We start from the raw sequence: 24,323 nt of genomic DNA, 5'->3' as shown, positions 1-24,323 counted from the left end.
GTTTGTTAGTAGTAAGAGCTAAAGAATAACCAAGATTGCTTAACTCTTTCAGGTGCAGTTATATTGTTTCCCCAGTCTGTTCATTGTTTTCTTATTTTCCTTGTTTATAAGAAAAGAAAATCTCATGTCTATTTTTGCTGCAACATGGTCTTCCTAGGTGGACCCCAGTACGTACTATGATGCATGTGTTGAAGAAGCTTGTGCATGTGACATGGAGGGGAAGTACCTGGGATTCTGCACAGCTGTGGCGATGTACGCAGAAGCATGCAGTGCGGTTGGAGTCTGTGTTACATGGAGAAAACCAGATCTCTGTCGTAAGTCCATATGTTGTTGTTCTTCAAAATGTAATCAGACAGAATTGTTTTGTTAGACAACCATTTGTCTCCTCCTATTTTCTATAAAATACATATTCTTGTGCATAGACAGGTTTAAACACATGTTAATGTTTGTTTATGATTGGGAATATTGATGGAAAATATTTCTTATTCATACTTAAATGAACAATGAACTGTTTACCTATCTTGGTATAGTTATATATTCTTAAATATTTACCTCATATATCACTTTTGGTTGAAGTCCTCACACATCATCTTGAAAACTTCTACAGAGTTCTAGTCAAGATAAACTGTAAAATGAATATAAACTGAATTTTGTTATGTGTGGAATGTGGTAACTTTAGTAGAAATTGGTCAACACATTTCCTTCCAAAGGAAGGTATGATAAGAGAAAATGTGCCAAATGAGAAATGTTGAAATTGAATCCTCATTTTATTTAGTTTATTATGTACAACTTTATATATTATATTGAAATCTTTAGTTGCCTCATTTGGGAACTGTTATTTACATATTAAAGAAGCTTAATTTTCCTGGAGATTTATTTTCTCATTTAAGCTTAGACATTAAAACCATGAATATAGACTATGACCTAAAATAGCTAAAAAATGGGAAAATTAATATTTACTCTTCCACCTCAAACCAATCTTATTGTGAGATGTCAAAGAAAAGTGCTATTTTGATTCTATATGCTTTTCCTCCTTTTTTTGTAAGCTGTTTTTGCTCATATGGCAATTTAGATAAAGCCAAAGGGACTTGATAAGACAGAATGATATACTTTAGTTCTGTTTATTGTTAGTATCATTCAAAAACTCTTATAAAAATGCTTTGGAAAATGAAAGTTGAAAATTGTCATATAATGAATGCAAGTAATTTGATATAATTCAATCATAGCTATCTACTGTGATTATTATAATGCACCTGGGGAATGCAGCTGGCATTATGAACCTTGTGGTACAGTGACTGCAAAAACATACAAAGATAGAGTAATTGGCCAGAAGTTTTCTGTACTTTTAGAAGGTAAGACATATTTTAATAATTTCCATGAAGAAGTGCAAATTATACTGATATCTTAAAACTGGAAAATGTTTTAAGATACTGACAATTCAGTATCTTACATTTTGTAATTTAATGAATAGTTGTTTATCTTTATTATGACATTAATATTTCTACATTTGAAACATTTTGTCTAGACATAAATTATGTATTTAACGAGAGAGAGAGATAGAGAGAGAGGGATAGGGAGAACATAGAGATCTGATCCCATTGGCAATCTTTATACATTTCATTAGACAAGGTAGTTTGTTGAGAATGTAGTTTCAGAATGCAACATATAATATAGTCTCACTTGAATGGAGACCAATTAACTATATCCCACAGTTAAAAATTACCTTATTCCTAGCATTACATATCTTAGAGAAAAAGAAAGAAGTGGCAAGAAAACAAGATGATACAAAAACTTTCCAAAAGTCACATCTGTGTTAAATCCCAGGCTTTGGGATATTTTCAGCCCATTTTATTATGATTTCTGTTATCTTCGTCTACCCTTGTGAAAGTAGATATTTAGAACTGGCATTGACATTTCAAGACCCATATTTATCCAAGTCTTGCATTATGTTCAACATCGTGGTTGTCATTAAAGTAGTAAATCATTTAAAATATTTTAGGAAACATTTTAGAAAAAAATTAAATCAGCCAAAATTTCTAAATTCTCAGGTTTATATTCATTGCAAGAGGGTCTGAAACCTGTTCAAGTTTTTTTTCTTAACAAAACATCTTTATTTATTTATTTATTTATTTATTTATTTAACATCTTTATTGGAGTATAATTGCTTTACAATGGTGTGTTAGTTTCTGCTTTATAACAAAGTGAATCAGCTCTACATATACATATATCCCCATATCCCCTCCCTCTTGTGTCTCCCTCCCATCCTCCCTATCCCACCCCTCTAGGTGGTCACATAGCACTGAGCTGATCTTCCTGTGCTATGCAAATGCTTCCCACTAGCTATCTATGTTACAACTGGTAGTGTATATATGTCCATGCCACTCTCTCACTTTGTCCCAGCTTACCCTTCACCCTTTGCGTGTCCTCAAGTCCATTCTCTACATCTGCATCTTTGCTTCTGTCCTGCCCCTAGGTTCTTCAGAACCATTTTATTTTATTTTTTTAGATTCCATATATGTGTGTTAGCATATGGTATTTGTTTTTCTCTTTCTGACTTACTTCACTCTGTATGACACACTCTAGGTCCATCCACCTCACTACAAATAACTCAATTTCATTTCTTTTTATGGCTGAGTAATATTCCATTGTATATATGTACCACATCTCCCTTATCCATTCATCTGTCAATGGATACTTAGGTTGCTTCCATGTCCTGGCTATTGTAAGTAGTGTTGCAATGAACATGGTGGTACATGACTCTTTTTGAATTATGGTTTTCTCAGGGTATATGCCCAGTAGTGGGATTTCTGGGTCGTATGGTAGTTCTATTATTAGTTTTTTAAGGAACTTCCATACTGTTCTCCATAGTGGCTGTTTCAATTTTATATATTTTCGCTAAGAGTATGCTGTTGTTTTGCTATTATCTACTTCGGTTCATGGAAGCATTGAAGCAAGTTTACAAAGGTACAATGCAGTTTCAGCAAATAGAGATGAACTGTGGGTCATTTTTACACACAGGCTGTTATGCTAAGTGCCCAGACAGTGCTCCCTTCCTGGATGAGAACACCATGAAATGCGTCAGTTTGTCTGAGTGCAGCTGCTTCTATAATGACATCATACCTGCTGGTGGAGTGATCCAAGATAACTGTGGGAGAACATGGTAAATTCTCTAACTGTCCAGTATTTCTGTTTCTTCCATTTCTATTTAGAAAACAATTAAGAAATAAATCAGTGAATATATTTTTTAACTGTTATTTCTAAATGGGAAGGTCAGCTTTAGGTTCAGTTTTATGTCACTTATGTTGGTTATTTTGTGTTTTCAGTAAATCCACATATCAACAAATGGTTTGTTAAATCTTATACTTTGTGCAGAAGACAGAACAGAAAATGTCACTATGTACTTTTGGGTAAAAAGAAAGTTTTCATTCCATAAATGTAAGATCATGTTTATAGGCTTTCAGACAGTGACATGGAAGTGAAGAGGGGAGGTCTGTACTAGAGCGGCATGGCCATCAAAAAAAGTCATGTTTGAAACTTAAAATCTAAGAACTAACTTTACAGCTTGACTCCAAACGTTCCTTTAGGTCCCAAGAACTCCTCAGTGAAAATATTAGGAAACAGTACATGAAAAATACAAAAAAACAAAAAAAACCCAGTTTGAATCCACAGCATGCTCTTGGGGAAACAGTTATTTACTGTTCTCTTATTTGGTTCTGTTTTGATTTTCACTGTTAGACAATTTGTTATTTTAAATTTGGGAGATGTATGTAATTAGGAGCTAAAAAATTTCAACCTCATTCTTGTTTTTTATTTTGATTGTTTCTTTTTTGTTTATAATTTAACTTTCAGCTATTGCATCGCAGGAGAGTTGGAGTGCAGTGGTGAGTCACTATGTTTTAGTCTAATCGATTTAGGAAAGGTGAGGTAAAGGGTTTGGAATCTTTTCAGACCATCAACAGCAGAGGAGTAAATACTTAATGCTTTAGACTGCCCCTCAGTGGATTGAGACAATTCCATTTCATGGTATTTGTTCATATTGGGTCAGTTCAAAACCAATGTTGTCAAGGCACTTTGAACCACTGGTAGATGGGGCAGTTCTCCTGCCACACTCCTACCTGTCTGTAGGTTCTGGGAATTAAGGGAGTGAGACATCAACTAAAATATTTTAATAAAGGGATGGAGTGGAAGGTGAGGATTATATAGATAGAATTCAATACTTGAAGGATTACTCATATGCAACATATATCTTAAAAAGAAATTTCAATAAGCTTCCAAAGAATATATAAACGACTCCTTTTTTGCATTTGAAATTGCAAGAAGTGAAATAAAAAAAGCCAGATAACTCATAGGCAACTTGAGTTTTAGAATTTTTTTTCACAATTTTTCATTCCTGTCAATAATAGTAATTTATAATTATTTCAGAAACTGCTCCTACAAATTCAACATTTACAGGTAAAATCATCATTGTGGTTTAAATGTGTATTTCTGATGTCTTTTTATGGATAATCATTTATAGTTTCACATGAATCTGTGCCAGTAAAAGATATGCTGGTAAGTACGCTGATATAAAATTTCAAATTAAAATTAACAGTTACTAGAAAATATGTAAAAATATTATTTCATTATACTCCTGTGAATTAGGTTAGAAATATGATTAGAACATACAATAGGTATTGTATGCTTATTAGTTAAATATAATCATCCAAAGCTTGACATTTTTAGATGATAATTGGAACAAGTGTAATGAAAAAGAAGTAAATGTGATCTCCTGTGAAGTAAATATTTTGAAATCATGATTATACTGGGAGATGACTTGAAAACATAGAAATAAATGTTAATTTATTTTTCTTAACTCATGTATTTGTTGCAAGCTATAATGTTATCTCAGTTATGTCCATTCAAGAGAGTATTGGGCAAAATGCAGTTTAACTTTGGGTCTGGAACTTGTAATACATTGGTGATATAAGTGTACTTAGAGTTGCTACAGTACACTTACACATTCCTGTCTTGTATGATTCAGGGATAGAATTTATTTCCTGTTGATCAATATTTGGAGGTGGTGTCAATTAAGAGATAGTATAGTAAATTGGAAACCTTAGGTTTTGGTAATGTATTTAGTATGTGGTCATCAGTGAAGTGTTATTTCTTTTAGTTATCATTGGTTATTTTCCTAAAGCTAAGGTATCACAAGTCAGGGTTCAGTTTGGGCCTGTCTTATAAAGTTCCTGTGAGATTTTGGTTAAGTGGCAATAACAGAAAATAATTAGTTATTTTTGTTGGGCATACAGTAAGTATATAGTGTTATTCATATTGATTTAATGAAAGATTGTTTTGTTAATTAACCTCTGCATACAACTTCAGAAGCTTTTATTGAGTTTATGGCAACTGGTTTCTTGAACTAAATTTTCCAGCAAAATTATTTAAGTAATTTATTTTCATAAATATTGTCTTCCCTAAACAGTTTCTACTACAACAGCTACCTCCATACTAAGAGCTGAAGCAGGTAAAAAAAATGCTTATTTGTTTTTTTCTTCTAAATAAGCATCAAAGTGAATTTGCAACTCAGGCATTTGGCCCTTTTCTCAAATTTGTCGTTCTCTATTTATTTATTTCCTAAATGCCAAATAGCAGGGTCTACATCCCAACTGTGATATTGGTGAAGAATCTCTTCCCTATTCAGAGATCATGTGTCCTCAAAAGAACATTCTACATATTACTAATTTGGAAGAAAGTGACTACAGAAGAAAATTCTATGCTAAATTCTTTGAAAATAATTTATATTTTCTTTTCAACTGACACCAAGGAATTTTAACTTTAATTGAATCATTTGTAATTAAAGCAGTGGTCAGAGAAGTACAGGAGTACTTCTGGTAAATGAATTTAGCTGTTACATTTCATTATTTATTTGAATTTTAGAGATATCTAACCCATGTCTAAATAAATACTTCTTAATCTTGCCTTTCAACACCATTTTAACAGACATTTCCAAATATTTGTCTCCTCTTTTGCACAGCAATTACACTGGTGACCAGTAGCTCAGGCACAGGCAAGCCATAATCATCAACCACAACTTAATCAAGAGGGCATTAAAAAAAATTCCAAAACTTCCTTTTTCAGTATTATACCTTTGCAGTTACACTTTTCAGGGAAGACTTTTTTATTTAACGTCTTTATTGGAGTATAATTGCTTTACAATGGTGTGTTAGTTTCTGCTTTATAACAAAGTGAATCAGCTATACATATACATATAACCCCATATCTCTTCCCTCTTGGGTCTCCCTCCCACCTTCCCTATCCCACCCCTCTAGGTGGTCACAAAGCACAGAGCTGATCTCCCTGTGCTATGTGGCTGCTTCCCACTAGCTATCAGTTTTACGTTTGGTAGTGTATATATGTCCATGCCACTCTCTCACTTTGTCCCAGTTTACCCTTCCCCCTCCCCGTGTCCTCAATTTCATTCTCTAGTAGGTCTGCGTCTTTATTCCCATCTTGCCCCTAGGTTCTTCATGACTTTTCTTTTTTTTTTTTTAGATTCCATATATATGTGTTAGCATACGGTATTTGTTTTTCTCTTTCTGACTTACTTCACTCTGTATGACAGACTCAAGGTCCATCCACCTCACTACAAATAACTCAATTTCATTTCTTTTTATGGCTGAGTAATATTCCATTGTATATATGTGCCACATCTTCTTTATTCATTCATCTGTTGATGGACACTTAGGTTGCTTCCACGTTTCGGCTATTGTAAACAGAGCTGCAATGAACATTGTGGTACACGGCTCTTTTTAAATTATGGTTTTCTCAGGGTATATGCCCAGTAGTGGGATTGCTGGGTCATATGGTAGTTCTAATTTTACTGTTTTGAGGAACCTCCATACTGTTCCCCATAGTGGCTGTATCAATTTACATTCCCACCAACAGTGAAAGAGGGTTCCCTTTTCTTCACACCCTCTCCAGCATTTACTGTTTGTAGATTTTTTGATGATGGCCATTCTGACCGGTGTGAGGTGATACCTCATTGTAGTTTTGATTTACGTTTCTCTAATGATTAGTGATTTTGAGCATCCTTTCATGTGTTTGTTGGCAATCTGTATATCTTCTTTGGAGAAATGTCTATTTAGGTCTTCTGCCCATTTTTGGATTGGGTTGTTTGTTTTTTTGATATTGAGCTGCTTGTATATTTTGGAGATTAATCCTTTGTCAGTTGCTTCATTTGCAAATATTTTCTCCCATTCTGAGGGTTGTCTTTTCATCTTGTTTATGGTTTCCTTTGCTGTGCAAAAGCTTTTAAGTTTCATTAGGTCGCATTTGTTTATTTTTGTTTTTATTTCCATTTCTCTAGGATGAGGGTCAAAAAGGATCTTGCTGTGATTTATGTCATAGAGTGTTCTGCCTATGTTTTCCTGTAAGAGTTTGATAGTGTCTGGCCTTACATTTAGGTCTTTAATCCATTTTGAGCATTTTTCACAGAACTGGAACAAAAAATTTCACAATTTGTATGGAAACACAAAAGACCCCGAATAGTCAAAGCAATCTTGAGAAAGAAAAACGGAGCTGGAGGAATCAGGCTCCCGGACTTCAGACTATACTACAAAGCTACAGTAATCAAGACAGTATAGTACTGGCACAAAAACAGAAATATAGATCAATGGAACAGGATAGAAAGCCCAGAGATAAACCCATGCACATATGGTCACCTTATCTTTGATAAAGGAGACAAGAATACACAATTCAGAAAAGACAGCCTCTTCAATAAGTGGTGCTGGGAAAACTGAACAGCTACATGTAAAAGAATGAAATTAGAACACTCCCTAACACCATACACAAAAATAAACTCAGGGAAGATTTTTTTTTCTACTTTTGTTTTGTTTGTTTTTAACATTTTAGAAGAAAACTTTGGGAAAAAATGTTATACAAACTGTTAAGAATCTTTGACTTTTTACTTGTGGTCTATAGATTTTAAAACTTTAATTTTACATTTTGACATCTATTTACCTATTTAATCAAATTTCTCTGTAACATTAATTTCAAGTTGATCCTTTTTATATATTGCCATAGATGCTATCAGTAACACAATTTTCCTTCCACATGAAACTTATTTTTTTCCATTATGTTCTCCAATTCAGCAGCTTCCATTCCAGGGATTACTACATCAAGCAGTGAAATAATAGGTAGGTGAATCGACAAGCCTATAAACTGACAAATATAGGCTTTTACATATATTAAAATTGTTTTTTACATATTAGAATCAACAGACCCACTCTCCTATACTTAGGACCCTTTTCTTCCCCTCAATTAACATTGTTTTTCTTTCTCCTGTTATTTATTACCTTCTCCAATCTGTCTGTCTCTGTATATACATATATATTTTAAAACATAATATTTTATTGAGGTATAATTGGCATGTTAACATTATATTAGTTTCAGGTGTTCAACATAATGATTTGATATTTATATATTTTGCAAAATGATCGCCACAAGAAGTCTAGGTAACATCCTTGAAGTCACAGATAATGGTTTGCCATCCTTGTATTCCCAATTGCACTTAGCCCCAAGCTATATAATAGTTAGTATTCAATAAATATTTGTAGAATGAATGGATGATTCTTCTTTTCCCTGCCCCAAATTTGTAATTCAGGTTTTTTCTTTTGGCACAGAATTTCTAGTGAAAATTAGACTATTGATTAGATATTATTTATACTGATGAATCTTATAGTTCATACATTTCATTCATTGGAGCTAATATTTCTTCTGTAGAATACAAAGAGGGTGTAAAATCAAGACTACTTTTTGATTATAATTTTATATCATGATATAGAATTATGACTAATTTGGGGTACTTTTGTAATTTTTAGTGTTGTCTGATTTATTTGGTGATTAATACATGTTGCTTATATTCAAAGGGCAAACATGTAACTTTATCACCATCATAGTGTGGAATATCATTAAAATGCCCAACTGACATGTTTAATTTCTATCAAACTTTCTCTTATGTTGAATATCATTAGCAGGTCTGGCTCTTTCAATGTAATTTTAGAAGGACTGACATGTTTCAGAAATATTTTTCTTTATTCTATAATTGTAAATTTATTTCTGAAGGCTTAGTAACAATTTCATCCCAATAGTTGTTTAATATACACTGCATAATGATATTCTATGTATTATCTCAGCCATAAACAATGGACTGAATTCCTAATTCTCAGCCTTTTTCTGTTTCTAAGATAAGTAATTTGGTTCAGTTATATAGGTCTCTTTCAGTTAAAATAAAATCGTTCACTCAGCTACTAAAACTTTTGAATCTTGAGGCCATTTAAAGTGTTCTTGACTGTTGATTTGATGAATTGTGTAGTCATGCATGAGTCATAAGCAATTTGGATAACTATTTCAATATGATGCTGATATCTGCATCTTGCATTAAAAGTAGGCAATCAGAACTAAGAAGACTGGTTTGATTTTTTCCAGTTTATACATATATTTTCTTTTATTGCCTTTTCTTCCCCAAGCATTCGGTTTTGAACATAATATTCTGGCAATTTAATTTTGTCAACATTCTGTATTGTAGCAAGCAAACTTTTCATATAAAACAGAAGGCCATGAGTAGATTACCTAGAGTTTTTGTTACTTCATCATTAGCAACTGATGAGGTTTTAGATGTAAAATTAACCTTAAAACACTACAGAAGGGGGGCCTAAGGAAGATGGCGGAAGAGTAAGACGCGGATATCACCTTCCTTCCCACAGATACAGTAGAAATACATCTACACGTGGAACTGCTCCTACAGAACACCCACTGAACGCTGGCAGAAAACGTCCGACCTCCAAAAAGGCAAGAAACTCCCCCCGTACTTGGGTAGGGCAAAAGAAAAAAGAAATAACAGAGACAAAAGAATAGGGACGGCACCTGCACCAGTGGGAGGGAGCCGTGAAGGAGGAAAGATTTCCACGCACTAGGAAGCCCCTTCGCGGGTGAAGACTGCAGGTGGCAGAGGGGGGAACCTTCGGAGCCACGGAGGAGAGCGCAGCCACAGGGGTGCGGAGGGCAAAGCGGAGAGGTTCCCGCACGGAGGCTCGGCGCCGAGCAGCACTCTCCAGCCCGAGAGGCTTGTCTGCTCACCCGCCGGGGCGGGCGGGGGCTGGGAGCTGAGGCTCGGGCTTCGGTCGGATCGCAGGGAGAGGACTGAGGCTGGCAGCGTGAACACAGCCTGAAGGGATTAGCGCACAACAGCTGGCTGGGAGGGAGACCGGGAAAAAGTCTGCAGCTGCCGAAGAGGCAAGAGACTTTTTCTTGCCTCTTTGTTTCGCGGCGCGCAAGGAGAGGGGATTCAGAGCGCCGCCTAAACGAACTCCAGAGAAGGGCGCGAGCCGCGGTGATCACCGCAGACCCCACAGCAACAGGGGCGCAGAGATAAAAAACGGAGAGACTCCCGCACAGAGGCTCGGCGCCGAGCAGCACTCACCAGCCCGAGAGGCTTGTCTGCTCGGCGGGCGGGGCTGGGAGCTGAGGCTCGGGCTTCGGTTGGATAGCAGGGAGAGGACTGGGGCTGGCAGCGTGAACACAGCCTGAAAGGGTTAGCGCACCACAGCTGGCTGGGAGGGAGACCGGGAAAAGGTCTGCAGCTGCCGAAGAGGCAAGAGACTTTTTCTTGCCTCTTTGTATCGCTGAGCGCAAGGAGAGGGGATTCAGAGTGCCGCCTAAACGAACTCCAGAGAAAGGCGCGAGCCGCGGCGATCAGCACGGACCCCAGAGACGGGCGTGAGACGCTGGGGCTGCTGCTGCCGCCTCCAAAAAGCCTGTGTGTGAGCACAGGTCACTCTCCACATCGCCCCTCCCGGGAGCCTGTGCAGCCCGCCACTGCCAGGGTCCCGTGATCCGGGGACAAGTTCCCCGGGAGAACGCACTGCCTGCCTCAGGCTGGTGCAACGTCACGCCGGCCTCGGCCGCCGCAGGCTCACCCCGCCTCCTCTGTACACCTCCCTCCCCGCGGCCTGAGTGAGCCAGAGCCCCCGAAGCAGCTGCTCCTTTAACCCCGTCCTGTCTGGGCGGGGAATAGACGCCCTCAGGCGACCTACACGCAGAGGCAGGTCCAAATCCAAAGCTGAATCCCAGGAGCTGTGCGAACAGGGAATATAAGGGGAAATCTCTCCCAGCAGCCTTAGAAGCAGCGGATTAAAACTCCACAAACAACTTGATGGGCCTGCATCTGTTGAATACCTGAATAGACAACGAATCATCCCAAATTCAGGAGGTGGACTTTGGGAGCAGGATATATTAATTTTTCCCCTTTTCCTTTTATTTGTGAGTGTATATGTATATGCTTCTGGGTGCGATTTTGTCTGTATAGCTTTGCTTAACAATAGCTTTATTTTACTTCACTATATTATAGCCTCTTTCTTTCTTTCTTTCTATTTTTTCTCCCTTTTACTCTGAGCCGTGTGGACGAAAGGCTCTTGGTGCTCCAGCCAGGCATCAGGGCCGTGCCTCTGAGGTGGGAGAGCCAACTTCAGGACACTGGTCCACAAGAGACCTCCCAGCTCCACGTAATACCAAACGGCAAAAATCTCTCAGAGATCTCCATCTCAACATCAAGACCCAGCTTCACTCAACGACCAGCAAGCTACAGTGCTGGACACCCTATGCCAAACAACTAGCAAGACAGGAACACAGCCCCATCCATTAGCAGAGAGGCTGCCTAAAATCATAATAAGGCAACAGACACCCCAAAATACACCACCAGACGTGGACGTGCCCACCAGAAAGACAAGATCCAACCTCATCCACCAGAGCTCAGGCACTAGTTCCCTCCACCAGGAAGCCTACACAACCCACTGAACCAACCTTAGCCACTGGGGACAGATACCAAAAACAACAGGAACTACGAACCTGCAGCCTGTGAAAAGGAGACCCCAAACACAGTAAGATAAGCAAAATGAGACGACAGAAAAACACACAGCAGATGAAGGAGCAGGGTCAGAACATACCAGACTTAACAAATGAAGAGGAAATAGGTAGTCTACCTGAAAAAGAATTTAGAATAATGATAGTAAGGATGATCCAAAATCTTGGAAATAGAATAGACAAAATGAAAGAAACATTTAACAAGGACGTAGAAGAACTAAAGAGGAACCAAGCAATGATGAAAACCACAATAAATGAAATTAAAAATACTCTAGATGGGATCAATAGCAGAATAACTGAGGCAGAAGAAAGGATAAGTGATCTGGAAGATAAAATGGTGGAAATAACTACTGCAGAGCAGGATAAAGAAAAAAGAATGAAAAGAACTGAGGACAGTCTCAGAGACCTCTGGGACAACATTAAACGCGCCAACATTCGAATTATAGGGGTCCCAGAAGAAGAAGAGAAAAAGAAAGGGACTGAGAAGATATTTGAAGAGATTATAGTTGAAAATTTCCCTAATATGGGAAAGGAAAGAGTTAATCAAGTCCTGGAAGCACAGAGAGTCCCATACAGGATAAACCCAAGGAGAAACACACCAAGACACATATTAATCAAACTGTCAAAAATTAAATATAAGGAAAACATATTAAAGGCAGCAAGGGAAAAACAACAAATAACACACAAGGGAATCCCCATAAGGTTAACATCTGATCTTTCAGCAGAAACTCTGCAAGCCAGAAGGGAGTGGCAGGATATACTTAAAGTGATGAAGGAGAAAAACCTACAACCAAGATTACACTACCCAGAAAGGATCTCATTCAGATTCGATGGAGAAATTAAAACCTTTACAGACAAGCAAAAGCTGAGAGAGTTTAGCACCACCAAACCAGCTTTACAACAAATGGTAAAGGAACTTTTCTAGGCAAGAAACAAAAGAGAAGGAAAACACCTACAATAACAAACCCAAAACATTTAAGAAAATGGGAATAGGAACATACATATCGATAATTACCTTGAATGTAAATGGATTAAATGCTCCCACCAAAAGACACAGGCTGGCTGAATGGATACAAAAACAAGACCCATATATATGCTGTCTACAAGAGACCCACTTCAGACCTAGAGACACATATAGACTGAAAGTGAGGGGATGGAAAAAGATATTCCATGCAAATGGAAATCAAAAGAAAGCTGGAGTAGCAATTCTCATATCAGACAAAATAGACTTTAAAATAAAGACTATTACAAGAGACAAAGAAGGACACTATATAATGATCAAGGGATCGATCCAAGAGGAAGGTATAACAATTGTAAATATTTATGCACCCAACATAGGAGCACCTCAATACATAAGGCAAATACTAACAGCCATAAAAGGGGAAATCGACAGCAACACAATCATAGTAGGGGACTTTAACACCCCACTCTCACCAATGGACAGATCATCCAAAATGAAAATAAATAAGGAAACACAAGCTTTAAATGATACATTAAACAAGATGGACTTAATTGATATTTATAGGACATTCCATCCAAAAACAACAGAATACACATTTTTCTCAAGTGCTCATGGAACATTCTCCAGGATAGATCATATCTTGGGTCACAAATCAAGCCTTGGTAAATTTAAGAAAATTGAAATCGTATCAAGTATCTTTTCCGACCACAACGCTATGAGACTAGATATCAATTACAGGAAAAGATCTGTAAAAAATACAAACACATGGAGGCTACACAATACATTACTTAATAACGAAGTGATCACTGAAGAAATCAAAGGGGAAATCAAAAAATACCTAGAAACAAATGACAATGGAGAAACGACGACCCAAAACCTATGGGACGCAGCAAAAGCAGTGCTAAGAGGGAAGTTTATAGCAATACAAGCCTACCTCAAGAAACAGGAAACATCTCGAATAAACAACCTAACCTTGCACCTAAAGCAATTAGAGAAAGAAGAACAAAAAAACCCCAAAGCCAGCAGAAGGAAAGAAATTATAAAGATCAGGTCAGAAATAAATGAAAAAGAAATGAAGGAAACAATAGCAAAAATCAATGAAACTAAAAGCTGGTTCTTTGAGAAGATAAACAAAATTGATAAACCATTAGCCAGACTCATCAAGAGAAAAAGGGAGAAGACTCAGATCAATAGAATTAGAAATGAAAAAGGAGAAGTAACCACTGACACTGCAGAAATACAAAAGATCATGAGAGATTACTACAAGCAACTCTATGCCAATAAAATGGACAACCTGGAAGAAATGGACAGATTCTTAGAAATGCACAAACTGCCGAGACTGAACCAGGAAGAAATAGAAAATATGAACAGACCAATCACAAGCACTGAAATTGAAACTGTGATTAAAAACCTTCCAACAAACAAAAGCCCAGGACCAGATGGCTTCACAGGTGAATTCTATCAAACATTTAGAGAAGAGCTAACACCTATCCTTCTCAAACTCTTCCAAAATATTGCAGAGGGAGGAACACTTCCAAACTCATTCTACGAGGCCACCATCACCCTGATACCAAAACCAGACAAAGATGTCACAAAGAAAGAAAACTACAGGCCAATATCACTGATGAACATAGATGCAAAAATCCTCAACAAAATACTAGCAAACAGAATCCAACAGCACATTAAAAGGATCCTACACCATGATCAAGTGGGGTTTATCCCAGGAATGCAAGGATTCTTCAATATACGCAAATCAATCAATGTGATACATCATATTAACAAACTGAAGGAGAAAAACCATATGATCATCTCAATAGATGCAGAGAAAGCTTTCGACAAAATTCAACACCCATTTATGATAAAAGCCCTGCAGAAAGTAGGCATAGAGGGAACTTTCCTCAACATAATAAAGGCCATATATGACAAACCCACAGCCAACATTGTCCTCAATGGTGAAAAACTGAAACCATTTCCACTAAGATCAGGAACAAGACAAGGTTGCCCACTCTCACCACTATTATTCAACATAGTTTTGGAAGTGTTAGCCACAGCAATCAGAGAAGACAAAGAAATAAAAGGAATCCAAATCGGAAAAGAAGAAGTAAAGCTGTCACTATTTGCAGATGACATGATACTATACATAGAGAATCCTAAAGATGCTACCAGAAAATTCCTAGAGCTAATCAATGAATTTGGTAAAGTAGCAGGATACAAAATTAATGCACAGAAATCTCTTGCATTTCTATACACTAATGACGAAAAATCTGAAAGTGAAATTAAGAAAACACTCCCATTTACCATTGCAACAAAAAGAATAAAATATCTAGGAATAAACCTACCTAAGGAGACAAAAGACCTGTATGCAGAAAATTATAAGACACTGATGAAAGAAATTAAAGATGATACAAATAGATGGAGAGATATACCATGTTCCTGGATTGGAAGAATCAACATTGTGAAAATGACTCTACTAACCCAAAGCAATCTACAGATTCAATGCAATCCCTATCAAATTACCACTGGCATTTTTCACAGAACTAGAACAAAAAATTTCACAATTTGTATGGAAACACAAAAGACCCCGAATAGCCAAAGCAATCTTGAGAACGAAAAATGGAGCTGGGGGAATCAGGCTCCCTGACTTCAGACTATATTACAAAGCTTCAGTAATCAAGACAGTGTGGTACTGGCACAAAAACAGACATATAGATCAATGGAACAGGATAGAAAGCCCAGAGATAAACCCACACACATATGGGCACCTTATTTTTGATAAAGGAGGCAAGCATATACAGTGGAGAAAAGACAGCCTCTTCAATAAGTGGTGCTGGGAAAATTGGACAGGTACATGTAAAAGTATGAAAATAGAACACTCCCTGACACCATGCACAAAAATAAACTCAAAATGGATTAAAGACCTAAGTGTAACGGCAGACACTATCAAACTCTTAGAGGAAAACATAGGCAGAACACTCTATGACATACATCACAGCAAGATTCTTTTTGACCCAGCTCCCAGAGAAATGGAAATAAGAACACAAATAAACAAATGGGACCTAATGAAACTTAAAAGCTTTTGCACAGCAAAGGAAACCATAAACAAGACCAAAAGACAACCATCAGAATGGGAGAAAATATTTGCAAATGAAGCAACTGACAAAGGATTAATCTCCAAGATTTACAAGCAGCTCATGCAGCTCAATAACAAAAAAACGAACAACCCAATCCAAAAATGGGCAGAAGACCTAAATAGACATTTCTCCAAAGAAGATATACAGATGGCCTACAGACACATGAAAGAATGCTCAACATCATTAATCATTAGAGAAATGCAAATCAAAACTACAATGAGATATCATCTCACACCAGTCAGAATGGCCATCATCCAAAAATCTAGAAACAGTAAATGCTGGAGAGGGTGTGGAGGAAAGGGAACACTCTTGCACTCTTGGTGGGAATGTAAATTGATACAGCCACTATGGAGAACAGTATGGAGGTTCCTTAAAAAACTACAAATAGAACTACCATACAACCCAGCAATCCCACTACTGGGCATATACCCTGAGAAAACCATAGGTCAAAAAGAGTCATGTACCAAAATGTTCATTGCAGCTCTATTTACAATAGCCAGGACATGGAAGCAATCTAAATGTCCATCGACAGATGAATGGATAAAGAAGATGTGGCACATATATACAATGGAATATTACTCAGCCATAAAAAGAAATGAAATGGAGGTATTTGTAATGAGGTGGATGGAGTTAGAGTCTGTCATACAGAGTGAAGTAAGTCAGAAAGAGAAAAACAAATACAGTATGCTAACACATATATACGGAATCTAAGGGAAAAAAAAAAAAAAAAAAGGCCATGAAGAACCTAGTGGCAAGACGGGAATAAAGACACAGACCTACTAGAGAATGGACTTGAGGATATGGGGAGGGGGTGGGGTGAGATGTGACAGGGTAAGAGAGTGTCATGGACATATATACACTACCAAATGTAAAATAGATAACTAGTGGGAAGCAGCCGCATAGCACAGGGAGATCAGCTCGGTGCTTTGTGACCACCTAGAGGGATGGGATGGGGAGGGTGGGAGGGAGGGAGATGCAAGAGGGAAGAGAAATGGGAACATATTGTATATGTATTACTGATTCACTTTGTTATAAAGCAGAAGCTAACACACCATTGTAAGGCAATTATACTTCAATAAAGATGTTAAAAAAAAAAAAAAAAAAAAAAAAAAAACTACAGAAATCTCATCAATTGCTTCCACCATAGCATTTAAAAAATTATAAATCTAATGTAGAGTTTAATTATAGGGAAGATTAGCTAGGTGATTTTTTCCTGAATTCAGTTGGTATTATTTATGACTTTTAATGCTTAACCTTACCAAATCTTACGAAATCCTAATGTTTTATTTAATTTCACTGAAACTCCAACAGACATTTCATGCTCTGTTAGTATAATATTATTTTACTAAAACATCATCTTAGTACTGTATTACAATATATAGCAAATAACTGTTAATGAGTGCTTACTATATTTTAGTCATTATATCAAGAACTCTTTATTCAATTTCTCATTAAATCTCAAAAATCCCCTGATTCCACAATCCTCCACAACACACTTGCCCTCATATTTTACAGGAGAGAGTATACAAAGAGCTTAAATATTTTTTCCAGCCTTACAAAGATCAGAAGAAAAAGGGATTTTCTGGTATGACGTAGAGAGAAAAAAGGGTTGTCTTTTCCTTTTTATCCGTGAAAGCAAGAAATTATAGTCAGAAGTTATAATTTCACAGATGTGAATCATTAAGGCTTGCCCCAACGTTAATCTGAAATCAGGAGAAAAAAGTAGTTTTTAGAAGTTCATTTTTTTCATGTTAAAATTCTGTAAATGTGCCACAAATCAAATAAATTTTAAATAGATTTAGTCAAATAATCCCAATAGAGAGAAAACATTGATTATCAAGTTATAGAATCAGTAGTAACTTTCCAGAATTTTTGGGTAATGTAGATGTAGCTTTATATTGATGCTGGAATAAATTAGTAATTGCTTATTTCCCAGATGAATTGAGGCACCTAAAATTTTGTATATTAATTAAATTTCAATTCTAAAATAATTATTAGTGGTTTAATGCTTAGCTCCTCATTGACTATTCCACAACATCTTTTCTGAGAATATGCCCGTTTCATACATAAGAGGTAGGAACTTAGAAATTATTCAAATAATCATGGATTTAGTTTCATCAAAAACCTGTAACTTGGGGCCTCAGATAGTATCACTTGGTTATCTTTGTTCATTCAATTAACTGCATAACCATAAATTTTATTTTATTTAATTAATTTATTTTAAAAACATCTTTATTGAAGTATAATTGCTTTACAATGTCCTGTTACTTTCTGCTGCATAACAAAATGAATCAGCTATATGTATACATATATCCTCATAGCCCCTCCTCTTGCATCTTCCTCCCACCCTCCTTATCCCACCCTTCTAGGTGGTCACAAAGAACTGAGCTGATCTCCCTGTTCTATGTGGCTGCTTCCCACTAGCTATCTATTTTACATCTGGTAGTATATATATGTCAGTGCTACTCTCTCACTTCTTCCCAGCTTACCCTTCCCTCTCCCCATGTCCTCAAGTCCATTCTCTATCTCTGTGTCTTTATTCCTGTCCTGCCCCTAGGTTCATCAGAACCTTTTTTTTTTTATTCCATATATTGTGTTAGCATATGGTATTTGTTTTTTTCTTTCTGACTTATTTCACTCTGTATGACAGACTCTAGGTCCATCCACCTCAATACAAATAACTCAATTTCATTTCTTTTTGTGGCTGAGTAATATTCCATTGTATATATGTGCCTAATCATCTTTATCCATTCATCTGTCCATAGACACTTAGGTTGCTTCCATGTCCTGGCTATTGTAACTAGTGCTGCAATGAACATTGTGGTACATGACTCTTTTTGAATTATGGTTTTCTCAGGGTATATGCCCAGTAGTGGGAATGCTGGGTCATATGTAGTTCAATTTTTAGCTTTCTAAGCAACCTCCATACTGTTCTCCATAGTGGCTGTATCAATTAACATTCCCACTAACAGTGCAAGAGGGTTCCCATTTCTCCACACCCTCTCCAGCATTTATTGTTTGTAGATTTTTTGATGATGGCCATTCTGACCAGTGTGAGGTGATACCTCATTGTAGTTTTGATTTACATTTCTCTAATTATTAGTGATTTTGAGCATCCTTTCATGTGTTTGTTGGCAATCTGTATATCTTTGTTGGAGAAATGTCTATTAAGTCTTCTGTCCATTTTTGGATTGGGTTGTTTGTTTTGTTTTGTTTTTTTTTTGATATTGAGCTGAATGAGCCGCTTGTATATTTTGGAGATTAATCCTTTGTCAGTTGCTTCATTTGCAAATATTTTCTCCCATTCTGAGGGTTGTCTTTTTGTCTTGTTTATGGTTTCCTTTGCTGTGCAAAAGCTTTTAAGTTTCATTAGGTTCCATTTGTTTATTATTGTTTTTATTTCCATTTCTCTAGGAGGTGGGTCAAAAAAGATCTTGCTGCGATTTATGTCAGAAAGTGTTCTGCCTGTGTTTTCCTCTAAGAGTTTTATAGTATCTGGCCATACATTTAGGTCTTTAATCCATTTTGAGTTTATTTTTGTGTATGGTGTTAGGAAGTGTTCTAATTTCATTCTTTTACATGTAGCTGTCCAGTTCTCCCAGCCTCACTTATTGAAGAGGCTGTCTTTTCTCCATTGTATATTCTTGCCTCCTTTATCAAAGATAAGGTGACCATATGTGTGTGGGTTTAGATCTGGGCTTTCTATTCTGTTCCATTGATTTTTATTTCTGTCTTTGTGCCAGTACCATACTGTCTTGATTACTGTAGCTTTGTAGTATAGTCTAAAGTCAGGGAACCTGCTTCATCCAGCTTTGTTGTTCTTATTCAAGATTGCTTTGTCTATTTGGGGTCTTTTGTGTTTCCATATAAATTGTGAAATTTTTTGCTCTAGTTCTGTGAAAAAAGTCATTGGTAGTTTGATAGGCATTGCATTGAATCTCTACATTGCTTTGGGTATTATAGTCTTTTTCGTAATATTGATTCTTCCAATCCAAGAACATGGTATATCTCTCTAACTGTTTGTATTGTTTTTAATTTCTTTCATCACTGTCTTATAGTTTTCTGCACTCAGGTGTTTTCTCTCCGTAGGTACGTTTTTTCCTAGGTATTTTATTCTTTTTGTTGCAGTGGTAAATGGGAGTGTTTCCTTAATTTCACTTTCAGATTTTTCATCGTTAGTGTATAGGAATGCACGAGATTTCTGTGCATTAATTTTGTATCCTGCTACTTTACTAAATTCATTGATTAGCTCTAGTTGTTTTCTGGTAGAATCTTTAGGATTCTCTATGTATAGTATCATGTCATCTGCAAACAGTGACAGTTTTACTTCTTCTTTTCCGATTTGGATTCCTTTTATTTCTTTTTCTTCTCTGATTGCTGTGCCTAAAACTTCCAAAAATATGTTGAACAATAGTGGTGAGAGTGGACAAACTTGTCTTGTTCCTGATCTTAGAGGAAAAGGTTTCAGTTTTTCACCATTGAGAATGATGTTGGCTGTGAGTTTGTCATATATGGCCTTTATTATGTTGATGTAAGTTCGCTCTATGCCTACTTTCTGGAGGGTTTTTATCCTAAATGGGTGTTGAATTTTGTCGAAAGCTTTTTCTGCATCTATTGAGATGATCATATGGTTTTTCTCCTTCAATTTGTTAATATGGTGTATCACATTGATTGATTTGCATATATTGAAGAATCCTTGCATTCCTGGTATAAACCCCACTTGATCATGGTGTATGATTCTTTTAATGTACTGGTGGATTCTGTTTGCTCGAATTTTGTTGAGGATTTTTGCATCTATGTTCGTCAGTGATATTGGTCTTTAGTTTTCTTTTTTTTGTGGCATCTTTGTCTGGTTTTGGTATCAGGGTGATGGTGGCCTTGCAGAATGAGTTTGGGAGTGTTCTTCCCTCTGCTATATTTTGGAAGAATTTGAGAAGGGTAGGTGTTAGCTCTTCTCTAAATGTTTGGTAAAATTCGCCTGTAAAGCCATCCGGTCTTGGGCTTTTGTTTGTTGGAAGATTTTTAAGCACAGTTTAAATTTCAGTGCTTGTGATTGGTCTGTTTATATTTTCTATTTCTTCCTGGTTCAGTTTTGGAAGGTTGTGCTTTTCTAAGAATTTGTCCATTTCTTCCAGGTTGTCCATTTTATTGGCATATAGTTGATTGTAGTAATCTCTTATGATCCTTTTTATTTCTGCAGTGTCAGTTGTTACTTCTCCTTTTTCATTTCTAATTCTGTTGATTTGAGTCTTCTCCGTTTTTTTCTTGATGAGTCTGGCTAATGGTTTATCAATTTTGTTTATCTTCTCAAAGAACCAGCTTTTAGTTTTAGTGATCTTTGCTATCACATCCTTCATTTCTTTTTCATTTATTTCTGATCTGATCTTCATGATTTCTTTCCTTCTGCTAAATTTGTTTTTTGTTTGTTTGTTTGTTTTTCTTTCTCTAATTGCTTTAGGTGTAAGGTTAGGTTGTTTATTTGAGATTTTCCTTGTTTCTTGAGATAGGATTGTATTGCTATAAACTTCCCTCTTAGAACTGCTTTTGCTGCATCACATAGGTTTTGGGCCATCATGTTTTCATTGTCATTTATTTCTAGGTATTTTTTGATTTCCTCTTTGATTTCTTCAGTGATCTCTTGGTTATTTAGTAGTGTATTGTTTAGTCTCCATGTATTTGTATTTTTCACAGTTCTTTTCTTGTAATTGATATCTAGTCTCATAGCGTTGTGGTCAGAAAAGATACTTGATATGATTTCAATTTTCTTAAATTAAGTGAGGCTTGATTTGTGACCCACTATATGATCTATCCTGCAGAATGTTCCATGAGCAATTGAGAAGAAAGTGCATTCTGTTGTTTTGGGATGGAATGTCCTATAAATATCAATTAAGTCCATCTTGTCTAATGTGTCATTTAAAGCTTGTGTTTTCTTATTTATTTTCAATTTGGATGAGCTGTCCATTGATGAAAGTGGGGTGTTAAAATCCCCTACTGTGATTGTGTTACTGTTGATTTCCTCTTTCATTGTAGTTAGCATTTGCCTTATGTATTGAGGTCTCCTATGTTGGGTGCATAAATATTTACAATTGTTATATCTTCTTCTTGGATTGATCCCTGATCAATAGGTAGTGTCCTTCTTTGTCTCTTGTAATAAACTTTATTTTAAAGTCTATTTTGTCTGATATGAGAATTGCTACTCCAGCTTTCTTTTGATTTCCATTTGCATGGAATATCTTTTTCCATCCCCTCACTTTCAGTCTATATGTGACCCTAGGTCTGAAGTGGGTCTCTTGTAGACAGCATATATGCAGGTGTTGTTTTTTTTTTATCCATTCAGCTGGTTTATGTTTTTTGGTTGGAGCATTTAATCTATTTACATTTAAGGTAATTATCGATATTCATGTTCCTATTACCATTTTCTTAATTGTTTTGGGTTTGTTTTTGTAGGTTTTTTCTTTCTCTTGTGTTTCCTACCTAGAGAAGTTCCTTTCGCATTTGTAAAGCTGGTTTGGTGGTGCTGAATTCTCTTAACTTTTTCTTGTCTGTAAACGTTTTAATTTCTCTGTCGAATCTGAATGAGATCCTTGCTGGGTAGAGTTATCTTGGTTGTAGGTTTTTCCCTTTCATACCTTTAAATATGTCCTGCTGCTCCCTTCTGGCTTGCAGAGATTCTGCTGAAAGATCAGCTGTTAACCTACTGGGGATTCCCTTGTATGTTATTTGTTGCTGCTTTTAACATTTTTTCTTTGTATTTAATTTTTGATAGTTTGTTTAATATGTGTCTTGGTGTGTTTCTCCTTGGATTTATCCTGTATGGGACTCTCTGTGTTTCCTGGACTTGATTGACTATTTCCTTTCCCATGTTAAGGAAGTTTTCAACTATAATCTTTTCAAATATTTTCTCAGTCCCTTTCTTTTTCTCTTCTTCTTCTGGGACCCCTATAATTAGAATGCTGGTGTGTTTAATGTTGTCCCAGAGGTCTCTGAGACTGTCCTCCATTCTTTTCATTCTTTTTTCTTTAATCTGCTTTGCGATAGTTATTTCCACTATTTTATCTTCCAGGTCATTTATCCGTTCTTCTGTCTCTGTTATTCTGCTATTGATTCCTTCTAGAGAATTTTTATTTTCATTTATTTGGTTGTTCATCATTGTTTGTTTACTCTTTAGTTCTTCTAGGTCCTTGTTAAACGTTTCTTGTTTTTTCTCCAATCTATTTCCAAGATTTTGGATCATGTTTACTATCATTATTCTGAATTGTTTTTCAGGTAGACTGCCTATTTCCTCTTCATTTGTTTGGTCTGGTGTGTTTTTCCCTTGCTCATTCATCTGCTCTGTGTTTCTCTGTCTTCTCATTTTGCTTAACTTACTGTGTTTGGGGTCTCCTTTTTGCAGGCTGCAGGCTTGTAGTTCCCGTTATTTCTGGTGTCTGCCCCAGTGAGTGAGGTTTGTTCAGTGTCTTGTGTAGGCTTCCTGGTGGAAGGGATTGGTGCCTGTGTTCTGGTGGGTGGGGCTGGATCTTGTCTTTCTGGAGGGCAGGGCCGTGTCCGGTGGTGTGTTTTTTGGTGTCTGTGAACTTAGTATGAATTTTGGCAACCTCTCTGCTAATGGTTGAGATTGTGCTCCTGTCTTGCTAGTTGTTTTGCATGGGACGTCCAGCACTGGAGGTTGCTTGCCATCGGGTGGAGCTGGGTCTTAGTGTTGAGAGGGAGATCTCTGGGAGAGCTCTCGCCAACTGATATTACATGGGGTTGGGAGGTCTCTGGTGGTCCAATGTCCTGAACTCAGCTCTGCCACCTCAGAGGCTCAGGCCTGACATCAGGCCAGAGCACCAAGACCCTGTAAGCCACACAGCTCAAGAGAAAAGGGAGAAAAAAGAAAGAAAAAAATTTTTTAAAATTATTAGAATAAAAAAATAAAAGAAAGAAAAAAAAGAATAGAACAACCAAACCAATAATAAAATCCACTAATGATAACAACTGCTAAAAACTAAACTAAGATAAATATAAAAATCAGAAACAAGTCAGTCACAGACAGCAAACCCCAAGTCTACAATTGCTCCCAAAGTCCACCGCCTCAGTTTTGGGATGATTCGTTGTCTATTTAGGTATTCCACAGATGCCGGGTAAATCAATTTGATTGTGGGGATTTAATCCACTGTTCCTGAGGCTGCACAAAGAAATTTCCCTGTCTCTTCTTTTTTCACACAGCTCTGGGGTTCAGCTTTGGTTTTGGCCCCACCTCTGCAAGTAATTCAACCTCAGGCATCTGTTCCCTGCCCAGATAGGAGGGGGTTAAACAGTGGCTGATTAGGGGGCTCTTGCTCACTCAGGCC

General features: G+C 36.7%; 1 protein-coding gene and 1 long non-coding RNA gene across 2 annotated transcripts in view; one reads left to right on the top strand and one right to left on the bottom strand.

Annotated features, from left to right (window-relative positions):
* Positions 1–24,323, bottom strand: part of LOC309641933 — an 870,732-nt gene that overhangs the window by 119,574 nt on the left and 726,835 nt on the right. The gene's annotated exons all lie outside the window — the stretch shown is intronic.
* The window catches only part of MUC19 (mucin 19, oligomeric), a gene marked incomplete at its 5' end in the record, with an annotated part of 121,234 nt that overhangs the window by 28,782 nt on the left and 68,129 nt on the right, over positions 1–24,323 (top strand). The window contains 3 exons of the mRNA XM_082421153.1: positions 158–314; positions 1,227–1,352; positions 3,019–3,162. Of these exons, the coding sequence (XP_082277279.1) occupies positions 158–314; positions 1,227–1,352; positions 3,019–3,162 (427 nt within the window). The remainder of the gene's footprint in view (positions 1–157; positions 315–1,226; positions 1,353–3,018; positions 3,163–24,323) is intronic.

The sequence above is a fragment of the Balaenoptera physalus genome, assembly GCF_965194825.1.
Source record: "Balaenoptera physalus genome assembly, chromosome: 13".
Lineage (NCBI taxonomy): Eukaryota > Metazoa > Chordata > Mammalia > Artiodactyla > Balaenopteridae > Balaenoptera > Balaenoptera physalus.
This window is presented reverse-complemented; position numbering and strand designations above follow the sequence as displayed.